Raw genomic sequence first — 27,701 nt, 5'->3', positions numbered from 1 at the left:
TATTTATGTTGGCTTTGCTTTACGATTGCCATACTACACAGAAAGCATAGGTGTGCTACCTTATAGCCAAGTAGCACACTGTTTCTGTCAAGCCTACATATATGCATTCTTATACACAAACAGACCCTGTGACGCATATATGCATCCATTCACACATATATTTTATACACTGTGACACACACAAACCTTTTCTGATCGTTTTATTTTGTGGCTACAAAGAATGGCCTGGGCACAACAGGACGGCACTGATCCTGCAAGCACCAGTTTGGAGCTGCAAATCTATCTCTCCACTTTCTCTCTGAATGGACTGCGATTGTAATGCCGTCTGCCATCTGCTGGGAAAAAGTGTAAAGTTCTTCTTTCACCAGCAGATGGCAGATATTAATTACAGACCATACAGACTGAGGGCATGTTCACATGTTTTGCGGAAAATCTGCACCAAAATTGGAGTCAAAATTCGTACAATTGTTGTTGAGTTTGACGCGGATCTGCACCAAAATCCTCAGCACAAAACATGCTGCAGATTTTGGCATGCATTTGCACCAAATACACTACATGTGAGCGTACCCTAAACAGGAAAGCTGGAGAAAATAGGGAATGAGAGGCAGCACGGGGAGGAGGTTTTAATTTCACAAACCCCTTTGTGTAGACTTTGTGTCCTACCTTCCTACATGCTGTATGCACACTCACATTCACCTGTCTGCCGCTGCCAGGGCTCAGGCGCATCTAGCCGCTTGTTCTTCCTGCACTGCTCTGAAGCTCTTTCAGCAGCCGGGGATTTAAAATCCCCACCTGCTAAACCGGCTGTGTCTGGCTGAGCGCTCAGCCAATCACAGGCAGCCCTCAGCCATTCATTGAATAACAGATGAGCGCTACCTGTGATTGTTCACAGCGCTTAGCAAATCACAGGCAGCGCTCTGCCATTCATTGAATTCCTGCTGTTGAAAGAGCTTCAGAGCAGTGCAGGGAGAACAAGCGGCAACGGCGGACAGGTGAGTATACTTTTTTTTTTTTTTACTACAGCTAGGGTTGATTTTTCAGGGAAGGGCTTATATTTAAAGCACTTCCCTGAAAATCACTGCAGGGGTTGCCGGCAGGCCATTGAGGGCAATGCTGTACGGAGCTTCGTTCATGTGTGTCTTTGCACGTGCGTGAACGCGCAGATTTGTGTGCACCTACGCACATGCAAATGCATGCTCATGTAAATGAGGCCTAAAACTCTGAACAATGATCATTCAGTGTAAACAGCGGCCATTCAGTACTGAATGTCCGCTGTGTTAGGGCCTATTTACATGAGCGTATATCGACCGGCGTTTTCACGGCCGGCCAATATACGCTTCCATCTAAGCAGTTCCCTCCTTCCCCGCCTCACCGGCTCTCTGCTTATCTCCTCCCCTCCGAGCGGTTTGCAATGGGAGTGGGCGGCATGGGGGCACAGCTAAGCTCCCACCTCTCCCCGCCCCTTGTCCATAGCCAGCAATAGACAGCGGCAAAAGACTAAAATTACCAGGGCTCCAGTGCACTGGTGCGCTGGTAATTTTAGTATTTTGCCGCTGTCTATTCCTATTCCTTGGTTGCTGTTTTCACCTTTGGAATCCACCAGGATGCTCTCTAGATGATGTCTTAATTTGACCAGTACTGGCTGCTACCTTTTGGACCTAGGCGGAAAAACTTCAGATACCAATTGAGCTACATGCCATCTCGGATTTTGATGAACCGATGCCTTTCTTTTATTGGCCTGGTGTCGTCGGGTGAGTTCAATTCTAATTATCTCACCTCCATACTTCTTTCCTTTTCCATCCCCTGGAGTGCTATCCACGTCTTTCTGCTACCATAGCCAGCAATGGGAGCCGGCGGGATAGAGCAGAGCCTAGCTCCGCCCTATCCCCTCCAGATGCAGACGCCGCAGTGGAGGGGACAGGCAGAGACCCGGTAAGTGCGAGGGAAGGGAAGAGAAGGGGAAAACTGCTTAAATGGAAGCGTATATAGGCCGGCCATGAAAACGCTGACTGATAAATAAGCCTGTAAAGTGAACGGAGAAGGGCGGGGGAGAGCAAGGAGAGAAATCGCCTCCAGCCGCCCCACTGTGAGTCAACGATATTCGCTCCTGTGTAACAGCATGTGAGCAAGTACATGCAGGGAAGGGTGTCGGGCATTGTTTGCCCGATAGTCATCCCGTGTAAATGGGGCTTAAGTGTCATTTAATTTTTTTAATGCACAGTGCAATTTTAATACTATTTTCATTTTTCCCTCCTCATTTTCAAAAAAATCATAAACTTTTTTATTTTTCAGGGCTTGTTTTTTGTGAGATGAGGTGTATTATTCATAGGTACCATTTAAGTACCATTGTTACTAGTATTATTCATTGGTATAATATATTGGAAAACTTTATAAAAAATTCTAAGTGGGGCAAAATGAAAAAAAAATGCAATTGCGCCAGTTTTTTGGGAGGGTTTATTTTTATGACATTCACATGGCAGTAAAAATATATTCTCTTGATTCTGTGAGTCAGTATGATTACTGTGCTACCAAATTGACAGTATATATTTTTTTAACATAGTACTGCTTACAAAAATAAAATACCTTTTTAAAAAAACTTGCCTTCTGTCACCACATTTAAACCCCCATAACTTTTTAGAAGTACGGACCTCTGTGGTAGTTGTCACTCTCCTACAAAGACGAGTTAGAAAGTTAAAATATAGACACAAACTACTAAAAAAGTTTAACAATAGGTATAGAGATGAGCGAATCAACTCGTTTCGAGTATTTACTTGATCGAGCACAGCGATATTCGAGTACTTCAGTACTCGGGTGAAAAGATTCGGGGGGCGGGGGAGGCGAGGCGGCGCGGGGAGTAGCAGCGGGGAACAGGGGGAGCCCTCTCTCTCTCCCTCTCCCCCACCCCACCCCCCCACCCCCTCCTCGCTGCAACCCCCCACTCACCCACGGCGGCCCCCAAATCTTTTTGCCCGAGTACGGTGCTCGGGCGAAAAAGGGGCGTGGCCGAGTAGGCTCGCTCATCTCTAAATAGGTACCTTTTACACTTTATTTCTAGTTTCTGGTTTAGCAGATTCTTTCTCTTATTGAAAGACACTTCTCCTCTTATGACTACTTATTGTAGCACTGGGTAATCTGTTGTTACATGTGACAAAGAAAAGCAAAATGTATCTTCCTAGAGAGATTTTCAATACTTTGTATCCCTCACTTCACTGCTTATCCTTGCTCCTCCCATGTGATACATAATAATGAACTTTGACCTTCCTTTATTGTTACAACTCCAGCAGAGTACTGATTACTCTTCAGTCTGGAATGAGCTGCAGCTTTAACTTCACTTGTGTTCAGATTCAGAGTCTGTGATGGGATTATGTACGAGGATAAGATATGAGAGCTGGATGTACCCCACTATTCTCCTCTGCATATATGGATTTTTTTCCTATATGAGACCCTCCGAGCCTTTTCTCACCCCTTATCTGACAGGACCTATACACAATCTTACACTTGAAGAGGTAAGTGAAATTGTTAATTTGTTGCTAACAACAGGTTCCTTGCTTCTGGCAGACAAATTCTTTTGGCTTATTTCCCAAAAAGCAAGTGAAACAGTTGCAAGAAGATCAGTTAATTGCCATCCTGGAGCACACAGGTAAATCTCAGCCCTAGGAGGGTTCATGTTATAACTACAGTCACGGAAACCCAAAACTTACATTTTGGCTGCTTTTCTGGTTGATACATACAATGAGACAAAAAGATCTAGTACAGTATTTCTACAGTGCAATGCACCTGTGGTAAAGACTAAAACACTGTGCAATTGCATGAGCAACAATACAGTGATTCTATAGAGAGAGAGTCCCAACCACTACGTAGTAAGTATTAAGTGAAAGTTACAGTAGTTTGCGGTAGTTGGCGGTTTAAGTAGTTGGCGGTACACCTTAAAGGGGTTGTCCCGCGGCAGCAAGTGGGTCTATACACTTCTGTATGGCCATATTAATGCACTTTGTAATGTACATTGTGCATTAATTATGAGCCATACAGAAGTTATAAGAAGTTTTCACTTACCTGTTCCGTTGCTAGCGTCCCCGTCTCCATGGAGCCCGCCTAATTTTCGGCGTCTAATGGCCAAATTAGACGCGCTTGCGCAGTCCGGGTCTTCTTCTTTTCTCAATGGGGCCGCTCGTGCAGGATGCCGGCTCCGTGTAGCTCCGCCCTGTCACGTGCCGATTCCAGCCAATCAGGAGGCTGGAATCGGCAATGGACCGCACAGAAGCCCTGCGGTCCACCGAGGGAGAAGATCCCAGCGGCCATCTTCAGCAGGTAAGTAAGAAGTCACCGGAGCGCGGGGATTCAGGTAAGCGCTGTGCGGTGTTCTTTTTTAACCCCTGCATCGGGGTTGTCTCGCGCCGAACAGGGGGGGGGGGGGGGGGGTTGAAAAAAAAAAAACCCGTTTCGGCGCGGGACAACCCCTGTAAAACTTTTCAAACTCCCATATCATGTTCCTGCTAGTCTCGGAATACCTAGAAGAAACTGGTTATTAGGTGCCCCAACATGGACAAATACCCCTTTTGTCCTCCTTATAAACCAATCATGAAGATGTGCTGGAGCAACTGAGACAGAGAACTGTGCTTCCACATTGAGGCTGCATTCACACGACCGTATATTGGCCCCGTTTTCACAGCCGGACGATATACGCTACCCCTCTGAGGCATTGGTTTCCAATGCCTCCGTTTAGATGGGCGTCTTTCTACTGCATAAAAGTGCCCGGCCGGTCAAGATAGCGCATACTGTGCACAATCCGGTTGGCCGGTTGCACAATCCGGTTTTATGCCGGACAGAAAAAATAATTCTGGAACTATCTTTTCCGGTCTGAATACGGCTGTTGCCATAGACTCCTATGGGAGCCTATGACAGTTGCCGGAGAAGGGAGGGGTGAGGGAGTTTAGCAGCGTGACTGCTAAACTCCCTCCTCCACACCGCTTGCAGGTTGTCTGCGATGGAAGGGGGTGGGACGGCGCGGGAGCTAGTATGCTAAAGTCCCGCCCCCTCCTACTTGCCGGCAGCTACCATATGGTGGAGCGGAGAGGGGTTTGGCCGTCTGAACGGGCGTTTAAACGGGAGTTGCAGCCGTGACCAAGTCACGGCTGCCTCTCGTCCACGCGATTTTCGTCCACGCTGTGGCCGTGACATGGACGGCCGAAAATCTTCATGCCCATATGAAAGATCCCTGAAGCTGCTGAAGGAACTTTCTGCAAAAACCGTCTTTGAACGACCACGACTACAGGAAGAGCAGGACCTATGTAACCCCACTGATCTCTGTATAATAGTCAGGTTATCACATCAGTAGGATTTTTATGTCAATGTTAGGCTACTTTCACACCTGTGTTAGAGCTAATTTCAGGTTTTTCATCTCTCTGCTCTGTTTTTAAAACTGATCATTTTTTCCCCCATTGATTTCAATGGAGTCTCAAAAAAACTGCTAACACCTAATATTCCGTCAGGTTTCGATTTTTTATTTATTTATTTATTTATTTTTTTTTAAATCACACGGCAAACGTTAGAAAAAATTGGAAACCTGGTGGAATGAAAGCCAACAGAAGCCTTTCCTTTTTTTTGAAACCCCATTGAAACCAATGGGGGAAAAAAAACTGATCCGTTTTTTTTCCATTTTATTTCGGTTTCTCTTCTCCAAGAACGGAGCTGATAGACAGAAACCCTGAGCAGAGCCCTAACAGGTGTGAAAGAAGCCTAATTTACAGACACATCAATTGGGAATATATATAGTTAACAATCAATAGTCGAGAAAGGCAATCCTGCACTGAAATGTTATATGACGCCATCAGCAGAATATTGCACCAGCCGTCTGTCATAGCTGCAGTAATAGTCCTGATTCTTTGCTGCGTCTTCTAAAAATTACCCAATGTCAGATACCTGCTGACGAGCCGTAGGTAATGACCACTCCCAGCACTTCCTTAATTGCATCACTTAAAATTAGCAACATGACTGCCCTCTCTCTGCATTTATGTAAATATTGGTCTGGTAGAACAAGTTTTCTAAATCTGTACTTGGCCTAATTAGGTGGAGAAATGCATCTTACTTCTTCCCCCTGTACATAATCATCACATTGTACTCCTGAGCAGCTTGGTGGACTCCATGAAAGTTACCTATTACAGCTTGTGAACCTTACAGCCTTTACCTAGGACATCTTTGGTTCAACAGATCGAGAGAAGATTTCAGCCTGCACTCATGGAACACAGAGGCAATTTGTAATATTACATAATAGTATAGCTGAGAATAGCAACATGTTTTACGCCTTTACTGGTGTGGAATTTGTTGGGTTAGCCTTTTAACCTCTTCATGACCAGGGAGCTCAGCCCTATATAACATCTCTGTGTATTATGAGATTATAATACAGCGCCTATACATGACATGTTAACGTCCTTCTGCATGCCTCCAATTCCATATAGGGGACTATGTATATATGGAGGTGTTCTTCCTTATAAGCATTGCATGTAAGGGAAAATAAGACTTAACAAGGCATCCAACAGAGTATTATATGACAACACAACCATATTCATGTCAAGTTTCCCGAGATTCAAGAAACTGAGATATGGGAAGCTGCTTGTTGGTGTTCTCACACTGGAGAGCTGATTTAGGGTGGTTTCATGCCTGCGCCCACGAATTCTGCTTTCCTTCTCTGTTTGGGGAGCAGAAAAGGGGAATCCCTGCGGCCAAACGATTTTGTCTCAGGACAGAACTGAACAGACCCCATTGATTATAATGGGATCCATTGGTTTCCACTCAGCTGCCAGTTTTTGGACCAAAGAAATGAGTGTTATGAGCCGGATCTGCAGCGGAATCTCTGATTGGAAGTTCCAACACAGATGTGAAATTGACCTTAGCTGTGCTGCCTCCAAGTGGTGACTGTAATATGCACTTTGCTCTAACTTCATTATTAGGCTTTATTCGCAGCGTATATTGGACGCGTTCTCATGCCTGACCAATATACGCGACCATCTGAGGCATCGGTTTCCAATGCATTCGTTCACGCTGGTGAATATACGGTGCATAAAAATGTTGCACCGTAAAAAAATGGACCATACGCGATCGAATATGCGTCGACACTTATATGGTAGTTAAAAAGATAGTTCTGGTTCTATCTGTTGACCGATATATGGCGGTGGCTCACATAGCTGGGGAAAAAAAAGGACGGGGAGGCATTTTAGCAGCGTCCAACGCTGAGAAAAGCTTACAGGTGCCTCTATCGAGGTTTTTTTGCAGAGCGAGGGTTTTCCAGGGTGTGACGTATTTTTTCGCTAAAAACATTGCTCTCGGTCGCGTGAATGGACGAGAAAATGCTAATTATCTCTGGTTGTGATCGCAGAAAATGTCAATTCTTGCGAATTTACGGAACCGGCGAGAGAATGTAAAAACGCATACGCTCGTGTGAAAAAGCCCCTATGCTGAGATTTTTATGACGGGTTTCTTGAATGCTCCATCCATTGCAAAGCAATTTCCCTCCTTTTATAGGAGAATAGAACCATCATTTGCATGCAGAACAGAGCAACATGCAGAGCGCAGCAGTAGGGGCTCAGTGTAACTTCTTGCACCCTCTGTGCACACTGCTTTGTGTGATTCAGAGTACATTAAAGTATACTTATTGTTTGCTACAACATCTGAAATGTCAGTGAGTCATAGGGACAGGATTGCTGAAGTGAAAGGGCAGAATGTAAGGATGCAAACAATAAATTATATAAGTGTTTGATATATATACACACGCATATAAAGAGATACATCTACATACAATACATATACATTGTTCTGACAATGCAAGACCTTTAAATCCAATTTCTATCATATAACCACAAACTGATAGGCCACTTGACTGTCCCCTAACAATGAAGGCTTATGACACCTTCCCGGCCCTATTGGATGTGTAGTTGAGAGCAGGAAGGATAAAGGATAAGATCTTTGTTTCCAAATTGAATCAGATTGGAGTGCCACATAGGTTGAGTATCTGCTTTGTCATGCTGTCAGCTGTTTGTGGCTTTCTTTGATGATGGTTATCTTAAAGATTATTCTTGTTTATTCCTTATAGATTTATTGTTTACTGGAAAGTTACTGTTTACTTATGACAAATGCCCAAATATCATTGTTCTGCCTAGAAACGTCACCACTATAACAACATTAACCAATCAGCACGAGGATTCAGATTAGATTCCAAGGAAGCATTCACTATGGGGCTGCTGTGCGTTTAAGGGATTTTTTTTACATGGAATGATAATTGTTGAATTGTGCGAAAATGAATGATAATCATTCAGTGTGAACCTGGCCAATGATTGAATGATGAACAATATTTGCTTTTCTTGTTTATTCATATTACAAAGACATAATAATTTGTCATTGGCCAGTCTTTGCATGTAAACAGTGATCGTTCAGTCATTCACAGATCATTTCCACACATTTCCAGACTCCCCTGACAGATAAACAATTAACTGAATGACCCATGATGAAAAAATAACAAAAAAAAGTTTTTACCGACCTTGGAAGGATGGACGGCTAAGTCAACTTTGAGTCGGCTACCTGAACCACGCGGGGATTGAACCTGAAACCTTCAGGACGTGAGCTTAGGACTGCATTTCTACTGCTCTAATGCTCTGCACCACACAGGGCTCATTGGCAGTAGGTCCAGCTAACTAATGTTTTCAGCAAATTGTTGTCAGTTCATGGTAAATGGTCACACAGTGTTAGGCTGCATTCAGACGAACGTATGTCGGCTCGGTTTTCACGCCGAGCCGATATACGTTGTCCTCGTGTGCATGGGGGAGGGGATGGAAGAGCCAGGAGCAGGAACTGAGCTCCCGCCCCCTCTCTGCCTCCTCTCTACCCCTCTGCACTATTTGCAAAGGGGGGGGGGGGGCTAATTCTCGCAACTTAGCCCCGCCCCTGTCCCGCCTCCTCTCATTGCAAATAGTGCAGAGGGGTGGAGAGGAGGCAGAGAGGGGGCGGGAGCTCAGTTCCTGCTCCTGGCTCTTCCATCCTCCTCCCCCTGCACATGAGGACAACGTATATCGGCTCGGCGTGAAAACCGAGCTGATATACGTTCATGTGAATGCAGCCTTAGGCAAATCATGCAGCCATTAAGCATGAACAGTCAGTAACCACTTAAATCATTAGTGAGCCACATCTCTGACCCATGGCGCCACACGGTGAATGCTTCATGGGAGCATACTCTAAGGCTAAATTCACACGGGCAAGCCCAATATCACGCTTGCTAATGTGCGTTTTTCATGCAGATTCAAGGCACTTTTCATTAAAAATGCCTTGCATCACTTCTGTGAAATTGCCACACTTGTCAGAGGATCGCAAGAGTTTTCCATTGATTTCAATGGGAAACATCACATTGCACTGGCATGCACATTGCACAGCGTGCGAAAGCCATATGGTGTCTTTAAAGTTCCCAATAAAACAATGGGTGAGGCATTCTGAGGAATGGTTAAAAAAAAACAAATTTTCATCCTCACAGCATCAGTAATGTGAATAAGTCTATTCAAAAGAATGGAATCACAGAGGTGAGAGAAAAATGCACAAAGACATAACTTACAGAAAAAGAAGCCAAATATGCATTTCCTGATACTGCAGTGTAGGCCCAAAAGAATGGAGTTCATATTCATGCGAGTTTTGCGGGTCTCGCAATGTACAAAAGTTGCACGAGATTCTTGCCCATCTGAATGTAGTCTAAGGGCGCCCACCCACTGGCGTTTGCGATTTTCGTGCGTGAAAAACGCAGCGTTTTCGCGGCGTTTTTTGCCGCGTTTTCGCAGCTTTTCCATTAATTTCCATTGACTTTCATGGGTGCATTAGGAGAAAAATAAGGACACATATGCAACTGACAGTTCCTATGTTAAAAAACGCAACGCAAAAAAAACGCCAGTGGACAGGAGTACATTCAATTCTAATTGCTCTTGAGAAAAAACGCAAAACGCAAAGAAAAAAAAATCGCCAGTGGGTGGGCGCCCTAAGTCATGAATTTCAGATTACCTTGATGTCAATTAAGATATCCTCCACATTAGCAAATGAGAAAAAAATGGTATAAAAAAGAAGCAAAAAGCTGTTCAAGGTGTGGATGAAAGGTGGTGTGAATATTCTGGGTATATATATATTCATCCATAATCACCTTGGACAAGATCATCCATAATAGTTATCTCTGTGGCTGCAAAACTCTCAATAAATGTTTCATCTCTGGAAGAGAGCCAAGGTTGTCCATCATGAATTTTTACTTGACGGAGGTAAAGGTGGATGCATTCTATGGTCCATAACTATAGTTCATATATGATCGCAACATTTAGCTGTAATCATCTCATCAGAGAGCCGAGCAGAGTGGTGTACAGGCTCATGGAAAGTCAATGGGTGAAATTACTATGACTGTTGTTTCATAAGCCAGTTTTAAACCTAAGTACATTGGAGTAATGGCCCATTTACACGGAACGACAGTCGGCTACACCAGTGTTTCCCCAACTCCAGTCCTCAGGGACCGCCAACAAGTCATGTTTTCAGGATTTCCTCAGTATTGCACAGGTGATGTAATTATTGCCACTGCCTCAGACATTGCCACAGGTGCTCTTACTATATAGGATATCCTGAAAACATGACCTGCTGGGGGCCCTGAGTACTGGAGTTGGGAAACACTGTGCCACACGACTGCCCGAGCACTGACGTCACCGCTAAGGTCGTTAGCGTTCGTGCAGAGCACTGATGGACTAGACCACTGGGTTGCAGGCTTCTCACTCAATAATGAGCGGGGAGCGTTTACGCAGAACGACCAGCCCGCGATCCAGTGATAGTTTTCAAGCTGACTGAAAGTCAACAACCAGTGAACGAATAGTAAATTCCATTTTTGCATTTACACTGAATGACTATCGCTCAATTTTGTTTGTTTGAATGAATCTTGAGCGATAATCGTCCCGTGTAAATGGCCCCTAAGGTACACACACACACTTACAGATTTAGCATATCTTCGCCTCTCTGTGCGCCATTTATGGATACCCCCGTTTGTCCTCTGTTCAGAAACATACCCATTGTGGTCCTAATATTATGTCCGTATGCACAACGGGTTCCAAACCGAAGGGAGCAGCCAGTGGCTTTCAGAACAAAAATTTTTACTTAAAGGTATTTCCGGTCCCATTGTACACTTGTAGAGCGGCCAAAACAATGGAGAACCCACACAAATGACCCCATTTTGAAAACTAGACCCCTTCCCAAATTCATCTATGGATGTACTGTGTATTTTGACCCCACAGTTATTGAATTATTCTGTTATCCATTGGATCATGCCAATCATGTGACCAGGAACCACATACAGCGGTGCCCAGTGACATCTTCCTGCTCTCAGCTACTTATGCTAGCCAATAGCAGAAAGATTTTAAATCTCCTTGGCTGCCTGGCCTTCTGCGCATGCACCTAACGTTTTATTTATCGCGTGCATGTGCAGAAGACTGCACACCAGGACACCGCGGAAGACGGAGGTGAGTAGTTTCAGTTCCCCTCAGGGATCGCATCTGATTCATGAGGGGAGCTGAATCTTTAACCTTCTTTCACTTTTTATTTACTTTTATGTGATTGCCATTATCCGTTGGATAACGGTGATAAGGCCCTTTTACACGGAATGATTATTGTTCAAAAAAATCAAACAAGCAAAAATGAGCGATAATCATTCAGTGTAAACGCAGCCAACGATCGAATGACAAACATTCAATTGTTCACTTTCCGTTCATTTAATGCAGGCATAAAAATCATCGTTGGCTCGTTCACTTATCATTCAGTTCGGTCCTTCTCAGTCACGTATACAGCGAATGTGAACGACTGAACGATTTCTCATTTGAACGAACCGACGATGCATCTGCTGTATAAACAGGCTGCCCAAGCGAACACTGATATGTAAACGGACGCTTTGGGCTTATTCACACGGGGAGCTAGGCAAAAATCAGGCACTTAAAGAACACGCAGCTATATGAACCAATGGTTTCCTATGGGAATGTTCAGATTCCCATAGGAAACCATTGGTTCTAATAGCTGCGTGTTTTTTACGCACATGATTTTTGCCTAGCTCCACGTGTGAAAGAGGCCTTAGTGCAAGCTACATTTTGTCAATTAAACAAATGTCTGTTTTCAATATATCTGCAAATGGAATTTTATTATTGTCATTTGAGCTCCGTGTGGCTTCAATTACTTGGTGTCTAATGCTCTTCCCCCTAAAACCACTAACTCTACAGCAAGCAGTCACTGCACTGTATCCTAGACCTGCAGCTAAGACCTGTTATATACGGTACTATGCAAATGTTTTAGGCAGGTGTGGAAAAAAAGGCTGCAAAGTAAAAATGCTCTCAAAAATAGGAGTGATAATAGTTTATTTGTCAGTTCATTGAATTTTGTTAAAGGGATTTGCCAGTGAGAATGCTGGGATCGGTCATCATTAGCTGATCAGCTGGGATCCATCGGTTGGGACCCCAACCGATCAGCTGAGCGGATACATGCTGTCAGCGCCGCAAATACACAAAGGTCAGAGCTGAAGCAGCGGAAGTCTCAGCGCCCACCTCTGTGTAGTGGCCGGCGCTTGTAACTGCAGGCACAGCTCATGTTGATTTCAATAAGAGCCATGACTGCAGTTACAAGCGCCTGCCACTACACAGAGGTCAACGCTGAGACTTCCACTGCTTCAGCTCTGACCTTTGCGTATTTGCAGCACTAACAACATGTGCCCGCTCTGCTGATTGGTCAGGGTCCCAAGTGACAGACCCCAGCTGATCAACTATTGATGACCTATCCTAAGGATCAGTCATCACTAGTATTCTCCCTGAAAAAGCCCTTTAAGTGAATGAACAAAAGAGAAATCTAAATTCAAATCAATATTTGGTGTGATCACCCTTTGCCTTCAAAATAGCATCAATTTATTCTACGAACACTTGCACGCAGTTTTTGCAGGAACTCAGCAGGGAGGATGTTCCACACATCTTGGAGAACTAACCCCAGATCTTCTGTGGATGTTAGCTGCTCAAATCCTTCTGTCTCTTCATGCAATCACAAACGGACTTGGTGATGTTAAGATCAGAGCTCCGTGGGGCCGTATCATCACTTCCAGGACTCCTTGTTCTTCCTTACACTGAAGATAGTTGTGAATGACATTGGCTGGATGTTTGGGGTTGTTGTCCTGCTGCAGAATAAATATGGAGCCAATCAGACTCGTCCCTGATGGTATTACATGATGGATAAGTATCTGCCTGTATTTCTCAGCATTGAGGACACCATTAATCCTGACCAAATCCTCAACTCTATTTGCTGAAATACAGCCCCAAACTTTCAAGGAACTTGCACCATGCTTCACTGATGCCTGCAGACACTCATTATTCTACCGCTCTCCACCATGCTTCACTGCTGCCTGCAGACACTCAATATTGTACTGGTCTCCACCATGCTTCACTGCTGCCTGCAGACACTCATTATTGTACCGCTCTCCACCATGCTTCACTGCTGCCTGCAGACACTCATTATTGTACCGCTCTCCACCATGCTTCACTGCTGCCTGCAGACACTCATTATTGTACCGCTCTCCAGCCCTTCAGTGAACAAACTGCCTTCTGTTACAGCCAAATATTTCAAATTTTTACTTATCAGTCCATAGCAGCTGATGCCATTTTTTTTGCACAACAGCTCCTATGTTTTCATGCATAGTTAAGTCTTGGCTTTGTCTTTACTAATTTTAGAGAATAGTTAGCATTGCTTGTTTATTTGTGCTTCCTTAAAAAGAGCTTGAACAGCACTCGTGAAATGTTTGCCTGGGAGAGACCTTGCTAGTGCAGTATAATAACCTTGTGTCTTGTTGCTGTGCTCAGTCTTGCCATGGTCTATGACCTATGACATGAAGCTGTCTTCCACAACCTCACCTTTGTAGCAGAGTTTGGCAGTTCCTTGCTCAGTTTTAAGCCTCCTACACAGCTGTTTCAATTAATGACTGTTTCACCTAATATAAAAATGATTATCACCTCTCTGGTATAATTGGTTAATCATACACCTGACTATAATCTTACAAAATACCTGACTATGTGCAAGTGAACCTAAAAGAATGGATGCAGTTTTGAAGACAAAGGGCGGTCACAACAAATATTGATGTGATTGAGATCTTTTTTTTGTTCCCTTATTTTGCATTTTGTTAATTGACAAAAATAAATGATTAACCCTTCTATTATTGAAAGCATTCTTACTTTGCATTTTTCCAGTACTTTTCCCAGTACTGTACACATGGACATATATCAGTCTTTATGGGAACTGTAGACAAAAAGCTGTGAGCTCTAAAGAAGACTTTTTACAAAGCTGGTTAATCTTTTTGGAAGCATAGGGGCAATAAAATAGTTGCAAAAGTTGACATATTCATTAACTATGCATTTCAAATTAAGGATATTCTTCTGAGGATCTTGACAACCAGTCATCTCCTCTATGTGTTAGAAGCCAGATGGCTAACTATGGGGGCAACTGATACAAAATATAGTCTGAGACCCTTTCAAAATATTCAATATGCTCAGGTAAAAACTTCTTCATGAAGACCGTGATGAACCAATTGGACAATCTACTCCAAACAAACTCAGACCCCACCTCTATATCAATAATATATAGCGGATGCAGGGACACCCTGCTCGCTGTATCTCTGGACCAATTTTTTATAGCCTAGGTGCGCAAGCTTGGGGATGATGAAATAGCGGATCCGGTCCTTCTTACCCAAGTGACGTTTATTTTTTTCATTATGATGATAGAGGAGAACCACCTATTCCAAACAAGAGGACTTACATCGTCTCCTTCATTCTATTACTCTTGTCACCAAAGGGTGCCTATTGCTTTTTTTTTAATTTTTTTTACAGCCTCTGACTCCATATATAACAATTATAGTGAAGCATTAAAAAAAATAATCAATACATTTGGAATGTATTGAAACTGAGCACAGAAAGGTTAAGGTTAATTGTGGATCTAGTTATGGCTTAAGTTAGATGTCTTGTCCTTCCCTTGCCCCCTTTCTTTATGCGCTTCACTGCCTCTCTTGTATAACTGCTATAGCTAGATGACTGTTTTTGCATGATTGCTATTGTAAATATACATTGTATACTGACTATATACTGCCCACTGTACTGCTAACACTCTATATATCTGTCGCAGGTAACAAACTCTGTCTTTCCAGTATGGACTTACAGCTACTTGGTAATATTGTTCCCAGTATTCGTTCTCACAGACTATGTAAGATACAAACCAGTCATAATCCTGCAAGGCCTGAGTTACATCATCTCATGGATCCTTCTGCTCTTTGCCCGTGGAGTTCCTGCCATGCAAGGCCTAGAATTTACTTATGGCATGGTCACTGCGACTGAAGTGGCCTATTTTGCATACATCTACAGTGTGGTGGATACAGAACATTACCAGAAGGTCACCAGCTACTGCCGCAGCATAACACTGGTGGGATTTACTGTTGCCTCTGTATTGGGGCAACTTCTGGTCTCCTTAGCTGGACTATCTTACTTTTACCTTAATGTAATTTCTTTGGTAAGCGTTGCCATAGGTTTTGTGACCACCTTCCTGTTGCCCATGCCGAAAAAGAGTATGTTTTTCCACAAAAAAATAATAGAGTCTTCTGGGGTTTCATCCGAACAACCAAACGTAACCGGTAATAACGCAGAGGTGCCAAGTACAGAACTTGAGACAGAGGCCTCAAAGGAAAATTCTAGCCCAAATTTTTGTAAAGTTCTTTGGCTTCTGTGTAAAGACTTGAAAGAATGCTACTCTTCAATGCAGCTCCTATACTGGTCCTTGTGGTGGGCACTTGCTACAGCCGGATACAACCAAGTGGTAAATTATGTGCAGGTTCTCTGGGAACACGTGGAACCTGCTCAGAACTCCACTATCTATAATGGAGGAGTAGAGGCCATCTCCACGTTTCTGGGTGAGTAGATTATTTTTTTTTAAGTCATAAGAAATCCACACTATTCTACCAAAAGTAATTGGACAGGTGAGCAAGACTCAAAGTATTTATTTCCATAGGTTAATACTTAGTTGGGGCCGCCTTTGGCCCTAATGACATTGGATGCTCTCAGTGGCATATTTTCTACTAACGCCTGATACACTTCAGATGATATTTCCCTTCATTCATCCTGTAAACACCTGTGAGTTCTCCAAAGATGGATACTATTCATATTTCCTGACCCACCCTTCCAGGTTTTAGGTCAGGACTCTGACAGGACAGTCCAATCATGGAACATCCATATCCTCAAACCAATGTAGAACAGCATTAGATTAATGAGAAGGCTCATTGTCTTGTTGGATCTATTGCTGAGCAGCATTCCCAGAGGATTACGACATTGTGGGCAGCATATTGTCTGGAATGTCAAGGTACATCTCCATTTTCATGGCTCTTGCCTCTGGAACCAACAGACTGAGACCATGCCATGTAAAACATCCCCAGACCGTAACAGAACCTCTGCTGTACTTACTTGTTGGCACAACACACTCAGGCAACCCAGGGACATCCATCTCATTTGAAGACGATGTAGTGTAATTTGTCATTCCATTGGACGTTCTTCTATTGCTCAACTGTCGAATGACTATACTCCATGTACCATTGTAGACAAGCCAATGCATTGCATGCAGTTCCCATCACAAACTATGGCACCTCCAAGGGTCTGAATCTTATGTAGCATGGTTTAGGATATATGACATGCTAATAAGACAGGATCCATTCTACTGATAATGAATGTATTTGGACATCCCTGACAAAAAAAAAAAATTCTACAAGAGGGAGTTGTGTGAATTTAATGATATGTGTACGTGATTACAATATTAGATTGAAAGAATAGGTGTATTAGAGAAAACTATACAATTCTAAGCAGTCTCTAGTACCTCCTAACAGCTTGGTCAGAATGGCCCATATGACAGACGAGCAGTGAAACAAAATTAAAAAGGGATTAAAGGTGTGCCTTTTCTTCCCCCCATAGATTTCAATGCATTTTCAAACAAACAGAAAGCAAACAAAGCTTTGTTTGCTTCTGTTCCGTTCGGTTACTATTTTATTTTTATTTTTTTTTAACCAAATAGAAAACTAAAAGCATTTTTTTAAACCATTCAAATCAATAGGAAAAAAAAAGGAAATGTTAAATTCAGTAGAGAATACAGCTGCCGGCACCCTGTAATTGTTTTTCAGGTAAGGGCTTTAAATATAAGCCCTTTACTGAAAAACAAGGCACACTAGTGTAAAAAAAAAACCAACACATACTCACCTTTCTTCAGTTGCCGGGACTGAAGTTCTGCAATGAAGTTCTTTGAGCAGGCCTGGAATTAAAGTCCCCACCTGCTGAAAGAGCTGCTTCTGATTGGCTGAGGCACTCAGCCAATCACAGGTAGCTCTCGCTGAATGAATGACTCTTGAACTACATTGTGCCATTCCTCTGTTATTCCTCCTGGAAATATATGAATAAGTTTTCAACTGGATATTACCATTCACCTTGTCAATTATGTATATTCCTGCACACTATTTTCGTCCAATCACTGCTGATACTGTCAGACTGTGTACAGGCACACCCTATTGACAAGGAATGGTAATGTCCAGTTAACAATTCCTACATTTCCAGGAGGAATATCACAATGCAGAATTCTTAAAAATAAAAAGGTGCTCCAGCAATATTATTTAATGGCAAACAGCTCACCACGCTTGCAAATTCACTTCCAGAGAGCAGACCCACGCGACCTGCGAAGCAAAGTCATATCAGCCTATTCCTAATGAGAAAGTAGAAGACTTTTGTAATTAAAAAAGTTTCCAGCTAGATCATAGAATAAAAGTTCAGTCCAGTTTCAGGACTGCACCAATAAGTGCCTCACATGCTCCACATTCTCCACCCGCTGTGTTATTGCTCATACTGGCATTAGACTGAGATAACACAATGTATTCAGTTCCTTGGGATCCAAGAACAGCAGTTCCTTGGGCAGAATGGAGACACATATGTTATTGTTAGAGGATATTGGCGGCCAGATATCATACAAAGCTGAAACATACTAAACCCAAAACATTCCAGCTGTGGCAGAGGAAAAATAACTCTTCCCTGGGTGTCGGACTCCAACATATTACTGCAAGCAAGACATATATACGACTTCTCACATGACCTTATTATACACATACAGCACACTAGGGTCTTTACTGGGTCAATAACACAATCCATCTCCTCATACAGCCTCATTGTGTTACAGTTACATCACCATTGCCAGCAGAAATAGCAAATCCCACAGTTGGACAATTCTGCGCACCTTAAAAATAACAGTTCACTTTGAAGTGTCTGAGTGTGAACTCTCAGTCCAAAATTCCTTATGCGGGTCAGCACGCTGTTTTTATAATGCACAGCAATTCTGTATGCAGCCATCATTTGGGAAAGGAGGGGGGGATCCATTACAATGCAGCTCTCATTGAATTCCATATACAATGAGCTCCTCCTAGTGACACAAAATTTTTTTTTTAATCCAAGTTACCCAGAACTTATACTTTCTCCAACTCCGTCCCATATTTTAAGTCACCAATTAATGTCACATCACAGGCTGGAGAGGCTGCTGCCCCTTTAAACAGCTAATCAGAGTCTGGTGTTGGACCTACATCAGTCAGATATTGGATGGCCCATCTGATCCAAACTGCCTTTATCTGAACTCAATTATAAGAGTGTATCAACTTACTTCATCATTTTTTTTATTTTTGACATTGTACATTCACATTGGCAACTTGAAAACTATGAAGGAACACATTCTGGTTTGTTTTAACACTTTGTTTAGCACTTAATTCCACATGTTTTATATTTTAAATTCTTCAAAGTTGCCCCTTTTGCTTTGATGACAACTTTGCACACTCTTAGGCCGGTTGCACACGGCCGTGACGTGCTCCGCCGCAGAATTTTGCGGCGGAGCCCTTCACGGCGCCCACCAGAGACCCCATACTTACCTGTGGATCCGGCGTCTTCCGTCCCGCATGACGCTTCGGCGCGCATGCGCCGCAGCGTCATGTGATGCGCCGGCCGCGTCAAATGACACGCCCACCGCATCACATGACGCGCTGGCGACGTCATATGACACGGCTGGTGGTGGGCGGGGAAGCAGTTTCACGCTATCTTTAGCGTGACGGACGGCTTCCATTGACTGCAATAGAGCATGCCGCGGGTGAGGACGGATGATTTCACGGTGCGGAATTCCGTGATGGAATTCCGCACCGTGAGCATTGAGCTATTAGGATCAATAGAACCTAATAGCTGCGGGCAACACGGCAGATTTTCGCCGCGTATTACGCGGCAGAAATCCGTCCGTGTGCAGCCGGCCTTAGGATTCTATCGGTTTCATGAGGTAGTCACCTAGAATGGTTTTTAATTAACAAGTTTGCATGGTCAAGAGTTAATTTGTGGAGTTTGTCTTCTTAAGGGCTGCTTCACACTAGCGAGGGTGATATCGGGCCGTGAATCACGGTCCGATATCACCCTCACCATCCCTGTGAAATCTCTGTGGATGCGAGGCGCTTTTATATGAAAACAGCCTCGCATCACTGCAGGGATGAAGGAAATCCCCACCACAGGTGTCAGCCGCGGCAAACGATCGCTGAGTTTTCCCATTGCTTTCAATGGAGCTGGCATTACATTAAGACATGAAGATCTGTTAATCCAGAACATTTCAGGAACTTTGAAGGTATCCTCAAGTGCAATCATGAAAATCATCATGCGCTATGATGAAACTGGCTCTCCAGGAAAGGAAAACCAAGAGTTACCTCTGCTGCAGAAGAAAAGTTCATTAGAATTACTAACCTCAGAAACCACAAACCAACCGCACCCAAGATTAGAGCCCACATAAATGTTTCACAGAGATAAAGTACCAGACATCTCAACATCAACTGCTCAGAGAAGAATGCGAGAATCAGGCCTTTATTGTCAAATAGCTGCAAAGAAGTCACTGAGGAACATCAACAAGAGGAGTCTTGCTTGGGCCAAGAAAGACAAGGAATGGATATTAGACCAGTGGGAATCTGCACTCTGGTCTGAATCGTCAAAACCCCATTGAGATGGTTTGTGATAAATTGGACCACAGCATGAAGGAAAAGTAGCCAACAAGTTCTCAGCACCTCTGCAAACTCCTGAGAACTTGTTGGCTACTTTTCCTTCTTTCCTACTTTGCCCCTCATCAGTTAGAAAACCATTCCAGGAGACGACCTCATGAAGCGGATTAAGAGAATCCCAAGAATTGGCAAAGCCATCATCAAAAGTAGAAAGGGGGCTACTTTGAAGAACCTAAAATATAAAACATTCTGGTTGGTTTAAGTAAATGGGAAGATGGAACAGTGCCTCTACAGCGCCATCTATTAGAAAGCAGAATCCCTGCGAGTCAATGTCAGACTTTTTCCACAGACCTTGGAACAATCACTGGAAATATAAACCAAATCCCGAAAGGAAAGATAACCATGCAGACTGTTTTGGGGTTTTTGCCCCTCATCAGTGTGAAGTGAGTTGCTTGCCAAATGACAGGCTTATGATAGGAGTTAAGAAGGGTATTGTTTCTCCTTAGGGAGAGCACCTAGTGAGAGGATATTTATAAGGCCATGCATGCTCCTCTGGGAAATTTATGCACATGGAAAGGATGCATGCATGGACTTACGTCTCCTTATACCTTTTAGGTAGGTCCTCTAGGGAGAAACACTTCCTGACCCACATCATAGGCCTACTACTGTACTCTAATGAGGGGTAAAAATCCCAAAACAGCCTATCTGTACACGGTGATCTTTTCCTTCTAAAGAGGATTCTGGCTTTGGCTTATATTCCCAGTCATTGTTACAAGGCTTGTTAAAAGGTCTGACATTGACTTGCAGGAATGCTGTCTTCTAAAAGGTGGTTTGGAAAAAGCACTGTACCATTACCCATTTACATAAATTTCCCAGAAGCACATGCGTGACCTCATAAGTCTCCTCACACCTAGGTGCTCTCCACAAGGGAAACCATACCCTTCTTGACCTTGGTTTAATATTTCTTTGTTTGCTACCTAATTCCATATGTGAGCCTTCATAGCCGTCATGTCTTCAATATAAATCTACAATGTAGAAAATAAGGGGAAAGAAAGCACAACAAAAACCATGACATGAAAAGGGATGTCCAAACTTTTGACTGGTACTGTACATGCAGTGCCGTTTGGTGTGTGAACAAGGCCTTTTACCAAGATCTACAGCCTGATCAGTAGTATGCGCAAAAGGAACAACGGTCCCCCAACAAACGGGTGAAGACATGTTTGTCAGCTGATCGTGACTTTTAGGGAAGCATGAAAAAAGCCGTCTGGTCAGCTGTGCATCCTCCTGTGTGAATGTGGAAATACATAGCAGACCAAACACTGCTCTACGGGGACAAGTGCTCGTAGTGATGATTATTTGCCTCTGTAACAGTGTTTCTCAGCCCATGTAAAAGAAATGCAAGCACTAATTCACGTATTTTGGGAATCATTGCTGGTTACATTCCATATAAAAGGACCTTATAGACTAAGGGAACCTGTCACCTCCCTACACCACCACACGGTTATGTTGCTGTTAGAGGAGGTGACAGGGAGGTGGGCGATTTTCTTTTTCTTTTTTAAGTTCATCCGCCACATGATAGGACTTTTCACACAACCGTGTGCACGCTCTCCCATAGACTGGTATGGAGAGCATGGATATGGCAATCTGAAAAGTCAGATTTTCATGTGGCGTATGGACTTCAGCGGGTGACCATGTGGGATGGGGAGAGCGGACAAGTATTAAATAAATTACCTAGCTCCCTGTCACCTATGAGGGCTAGGTTCCCTGAGAGGGGTTTGAAGGCCACCTCTATTTTATCTATGAGGTCTAGATGAGAGCAGAACACTGTACAAGTGATGGAAGTTATTGAGGTCACCGCCTTTGTATGTTATTTGAGTTCTGATATAACATTGTCTCCCATCAGGTGCTCTTTCATCTTTCTCAGTTGGATATGTGAAAGTGAATTGGGAGTTGACTGGAGAATTAGCACTAGCCATCTTCTCAGCTGTCAATGCTGGCAGCATCTTTCTCATGGACTATAGCTATAATATCTGGCTGTGTTATGTTGGCTACCTCATATTCAAGTCCTCCTATATGCTTCTCATCACTATTGCAACGTAAGTATAGACTTCACAATCGAAGGGATAATATTCACAGCTAATCTTCATCAACAGTTACATGCGAGACAGGCAGACTCTGCAAATACACAGAAAAATCCAGCCGCTAGTAGGAGTAGTCAGGAACCTTCTGTGAGCGTTTAGCTTGGATGTAAGATGTGATACGGGCGGACATGGAGGCTCTAGTACCCTGTTATACTGCCTCTAGCTTGGATACAAGATGTGATACTGGCGGGCATGGAGGCTCTAGTTCCCTGTTATACTGCCTCTAGCTTGGATGTAAGATGTGATACTGGCGGGCATGGAGGCTCTAGTTCCCTGTTTTACCGCCTCTAGCTTGGATACAAGATGTGAGTCAGGCAGGCATGGAGGCTTTAGTACCCTGTTGTACCACCCCTAGCTTGGATACAAGATGTGATCCTGGCAGGGATGGAGGCTCTAGTACCCTGTTGTACAGCCTCTAGCTTGGATACAAGATGTGATATGGGTGGCCATGGAGGCTCTAGTACCCTGTTGTACCATCCTTAGCTTGGATACAAGATGTGATACGGGCAGGCATGGAGGCTCTAATTCCCCCATTGTACCGTCTGTAGCTTGTCTACAAGATGTGATACAAGCAGGCATAGAGTCTCTGGTACCCAGCTGTGCCTGCTGTAGCTTGGATACAAGATGCGATACAGGCAGGCATGGAGGCTCTATTATCCTGTTGTACTGCCTCTAGCTTAGATACAAGATGTGATACGGGCAGGCATGAAGGCTCTAGTACCCTGTTGCACCGCCTTTAGCTTGGATACAAGATATGGTTATGGCAAGCATGGAGGCTTTAGTACCCTTTTGAGCCGCCTCTGGGATTTACATCGTCCTTTGTGCAGCTTTGCATTTCTGAGGATTGGCAACTGGGGCTGCCTTCAGTAATATTGTATGAATTCTAGTAAATTTATCAAATGTAAAGTCAGCCACTAAATATCTACCGTATACGGAATGCTACAATACAATGGTAAAACATATGAAGCTGAGAACAGTACACCATTCATACCACTAGGTGGAGACATACACTTTATAAAAGTTCTAGGCAGCAGCAACTTAGTAATGACAAGAAACATCTACAGCTCTGAGGGACAATGCTGCTCCTGTCCTTTGCTGGTGACAACTGTACATTAGCACATTTATCATACACCAAATAGAACAGACCAATGACTAGTGGGTTTCATAGGAAGCGCACAGACTAGAGGGGATGTGTATATAACATGATTGTGTTGACTTCCAGGTTCGTGATTGCTATAAACCTGAGTATGGAGCGCTACGCACTGATTTTTGGAATGAATACGTTTGTTGCACTTGCTCTTCAGACCCTCATGACCGTTATAGTAGTGGACAACAGAGGCCTGGCACTGGATATCATCACTCAGGTTATTACCACCTTTTACATAGTGACTGATTAATGCACTGCTTTACAATTTTGTATTTAAAAAAAAAAAGTGTTTTTTTCCCCCACCTGGATAACCCCTTTAATTACCGTACTGAATACAATCTAAATTCAGAGTCGCACAATCCTGTTTGTTCTAATCCATTAGGTTATATTGTGAATACATTGTTTTTCACAGCATAAACTGGTGAACTCTTAAAAGGGGGTTTTACCAAGATACATGATTAAAGTCTGATCAGTGGTGATCTTATCACTCAGACCCCCACTGATCTCAAGAACAGGGGGTCCTATGTTCCCCGTCCTCACTGCAGGCTTGCTGCACCCTTGAAGCGAGAGGATTGAGTGGAGTTATGCCCATACAGGTCAGCTCATTAATTTTCAATGGGGCTGCCAGAGGTATGATAAGCGCTAGGCCATTTCCATCAGCTCCGTTGATATGAATGGAGCAGCAGCCACAGCTCCATTTGTTCTGATGCCACTGCAGATGGGAGAAGCAACCCTGTGATTATGAGACTAGAGGGCAGAGGTCTCCCCAGTTTTAGGATCTGTGGTGGTGTCAGCAGTGAGACCCCCATCAGACTTATCACTTATGATATGTGATAAAAGTATATCTTAGGAATACCCGTTAGTACTTTCACTGCCATAGCTAGCATTTGGGGGCTAGCGCTTGGGTCAGTGTCTGTAAGGCAGGGGTGGGAGAGGGGGACCGCTCACAGCCTGCTACCGTCATCTCTCCCTTGACCCCACTACCAGAAAGGTGGTGTACCACTTTAGGGTGAATGCCCACGGATGGATTTGCATTGCGTTTCCAGCGGTGGAAACCCATGTGTGAATTCCACAGTGGCAAGCTTCTATTGAAGCTAATATCCTTCTGCCTGCCAACGCATGCAACTGCGGATTTGTACCGCAGATTTCTGCAAGCGTGGAAAAATCTTGGCATGTTCTATTTTGCCGCAGGCGGGCTCCATCGATATCAAAGAAAGCAAAACCGGGGGGGGGGGGGGGGGGGAGAAAGCGATCACTCGCTGGCACTTTTTTGTTTTGATTCATAGTACTCCTGCGGAGTAAATCCACGGGCACACTACGCATCGCTCGTGGGCATGAGCCCTTAGGGGCCTTTTGCACTGAATAATTCAGATTCTCCCTGGGATCGGGGGAATCTGAACGATAATCATTCAGTGCAAATGTTGGCAGCGAGTGAACGGCGAACAATGTATCCATTGTGCAGACAAAAAAAACTAAATAATCCAATGACAATTGGTCTGTGTAAACAGGCAGCGATTCATCCATGAGCAGCGGACTGTGGATGGTGAATGGAGGTTGGCAGCTAGAGCGATCTCTGGGCTGCTCTGCCTCATTGAGCCATTAACACTGCAGGGCCCTTAATCTTAAAATGCACAGTTGCACGTCATCGTCTTCTGCATCTGAGCAGACTATTTGGTGACTTAAATATTTACCCGCTTGGAGATTTTTTTTGCCTATTCAGTTTTGGTGATTTTGCAACATCTGTGCATGGCATATGCTGCCAATATAAAGTCCTCTAACTCATCCTTCTTACCCGTTATGTAGAGCTGCATGTACTTGTATAACTTACATCAGTTATCCCCTTCTTTCCACAGTTTCTGATCTATGGATGTTATTTCGCAGTCATTGCTGGAATATTCTTTATCCGGAGCCTGTATATTATAATATCACATCACAAAACGAACCGCAATGAAACCAACCAAGACATCAAGCCTGAGACTCCTCTTTAGCGGGTGGGGTTACTGTCCTACAGACTGTACTAATATGACCATGACGATAAACTGGGACTCTCATCTTCTACTGGAGGAGGATTATATATCGATAGGGCGATCGTTGTGAAAAATAAATTCTAGGAAAAGGGTTTGTTACAAGTATTATATAGGATGGGTGCAGCTGTGGCAATCTTGTCCTTTTTTTCCCCATCACTTGTGCTGTTAACAAGACATCCAAAAAGTTTCATTTAAAAACAAAGATCATGTTGCTCAGTTTTCTTAAACCATCACACAGCGGGTGGAGGGTCACAGAGACCATGCGAATACAGACCCCCTTCAGATTTTATATAAGGGACAGATGCCCTTCGGAAATCATATCTTCAGCCCCATTGCTGTAGAGACTATCAAAGTCTATAGAAAACCCATACTGGATTTAGATTATGCTAATCCAAGGCTTTTAATTGCACACACAGACATAAGACCTTCACCCCCTCACCACATGCAGGTGTCCGGTGTATCTACCTCCCCTTCCTTTCTCCAGCGCCCTTGTGCTTGGCAGGGTTACATTTCTAACGTATAATTCACATTACATTGGCCCGTCCACATTTATTCTTTGCCCCCGCCTAGATGTTACAGGTCAGTCAGTCGGCTTTTGCAAACCCATCTTCATCGGCGGCTGATGTGTTGCAGAAATTTCCGCAACTGACAAACAATTGCATCTATTACAATGGGTCTTATTTGTGCAGAATGTGCATGATTTCTACAAAGCTCATTCACTTGTATGGAACAGACGTTTCTGCATGTGGGTAGTGGAAATCTAACAAACAATCAGTTCACACTTTACAGCATGTTGCAATTCATCTTTCCTTTTAGAATATCATGTTCTACCTTTGGCATTTCCCCTCCAATGACATCAGCAAGTCAATACAGTTCTGTAGTATGAGTGACACACAATTCTGCACACAAGGCCTTTCCAATGCTACAAAATGTTGGCGCATATGGTATTCTGTGATACCCAGAAACAAATTAACCCTGGATATTGAGGATTTTACATTAGAGCGTTTTTTTCTCTCCTTTAGCCCAGTGTTTCTCAACTCCAGTCCTCATGGACCCAACAGGTCATGTTTTCAGGATCTCCTATAGTAGGAACACCTGTGGAAATGTCTGAGGGACCGACAATAATAACATCACCTGTGCAGCACTGAGGAAATCCTGAAAACATGACTTGTTGGGGGTCCCTGAAGATTGGAGTTGAGAAACCCTGATTTAGCCAACTCTGGGAAGAGAGGCTATAGAACAAAAGGAGTAAGAAAAGCTTATGTAAATAACACATTCACATTGGCTGTAACCTACAGAAGATAATCTGTTCAACCAACCCTCCGATCCTGGCCAAACAAAGACGGCTGCCCTGCTTTTCTGACTACCTGATGCACTGTGTATTAGAATGCATTGATAAGACACTACATCTGGGATGGCGAACCTATGACACGTGTGTCAGCACTGATATGCGTAGCCATAGACGCTGACACGCGGCCGTTCACCCAGTTAGTGAATACTAGCACAGGCCGCAGCTCCTCTGCTGGCATTTACTAACCAGCGCTACTAGCAGCGCTGATCCCGCTGCACACTGTGATGTCAGTGTGCAGCCGGGATCCTCCTCCCCCGACGTCTCTTACCACTTGGTTCCGCGAGAGTGTCCAGGGGAGAAAGCATCTTGGCAGCACATAGACATCACAGTGTGCGCCGGAGATCATCGCTGAAAGCGGCGCAGAGCTTCCACGACGTGGAGGGGGTAAGTATGTGGGTCTCAGGGAGTGCTGTCGCTGCTGGCGGGCCACTGGGGGGGGGGGGGGGCGGCTATCACTGCTGAAGGGCTGCTGTCACTGCTGGGAGCTGCTGTGGGGGGCACTCTCACTGCTGGGGGCTCATCATTACTAAGATAAGTGTGGGGGGGGGGGGCTGCGAGAGGCGAGGGCCTGTGCTATGGGTGTTTTGGGTTTATTACATACAGTTATACATTACAGTTATACATTTTTGTTATTAAAACTATAAATATCACGAATTTATGTTTTTTTTTCTCAAAGTGACACCCCACCCGGGTTATGCTGGTTTGTTTGGTGAATTTTGACACACCGAGCTCAAAAGGTTGCCAATCACTGCACTACATGCTGATCTGACTGCTCATGTGGGCAGCACTAGTTAATCAAAGCAGATATGGTGCCTTATACTAATGATGCCTACTAATACACCATGTGCATCAGGTAGCCAGAAAACATGGTGCAGCCATCTTTATTTGCCCAGGACTGTAGGGTCACTTTAATTCCTGCAGCACGAGATATACACTACTGAAT

General features: G+C 43.9%; 1 protein-coding gene across 1 annotated transcript; it reads left to right on the top strand.

The window, feature by feature from the left end:
* Positions 1 to 3,289: 3,289 nt before the first annotated feature.
* SLC19A3 (solute carrier family 19 member 3) lies at positions 3,290 to 27,182 on the top strand. The gene is made up of 5 exons (XM_066598191.1): positions 3,290 to 3,506; positions 15,190 to 15,967; positions 21,996 to 22,188; positions 23,456 to 23,597; positions 25,234 to 27,182. Exons 1-5 carry the CDS (start codon positions 3,357 to 3,359, stop codon positions 25,366 to 25,368), a joined length of 1,398 nt encoding a protein of 465 aa, XP_066454288.1. The 5' UTR covers positions 3,290 to 3,356; the 3' UTR covers positions 25,369 to 27,182.
* Positions 27,183 to 27,701: the final 519 nt, after the last annotated feature.

Source organism: Eleutherodactylus coqui, chromosome 1, assembly GCF_035609145.1.
Source record: "Eleutherodactylus coqui strain aEleCoq1 chromosome 1, aEleCoq1.hap1, whole genome shotgun sequence".
Classification (NCBI taxonomy): Eukaryota; Metazoa; Chordata; class Amphibia; order Anura; family Eleutherodactylidae; genus Eleutherodactylus; species Eleutherodactylus coqui.
This window is presented reverse-complemented; position numbering and strand designations above follow the sequence as displayed.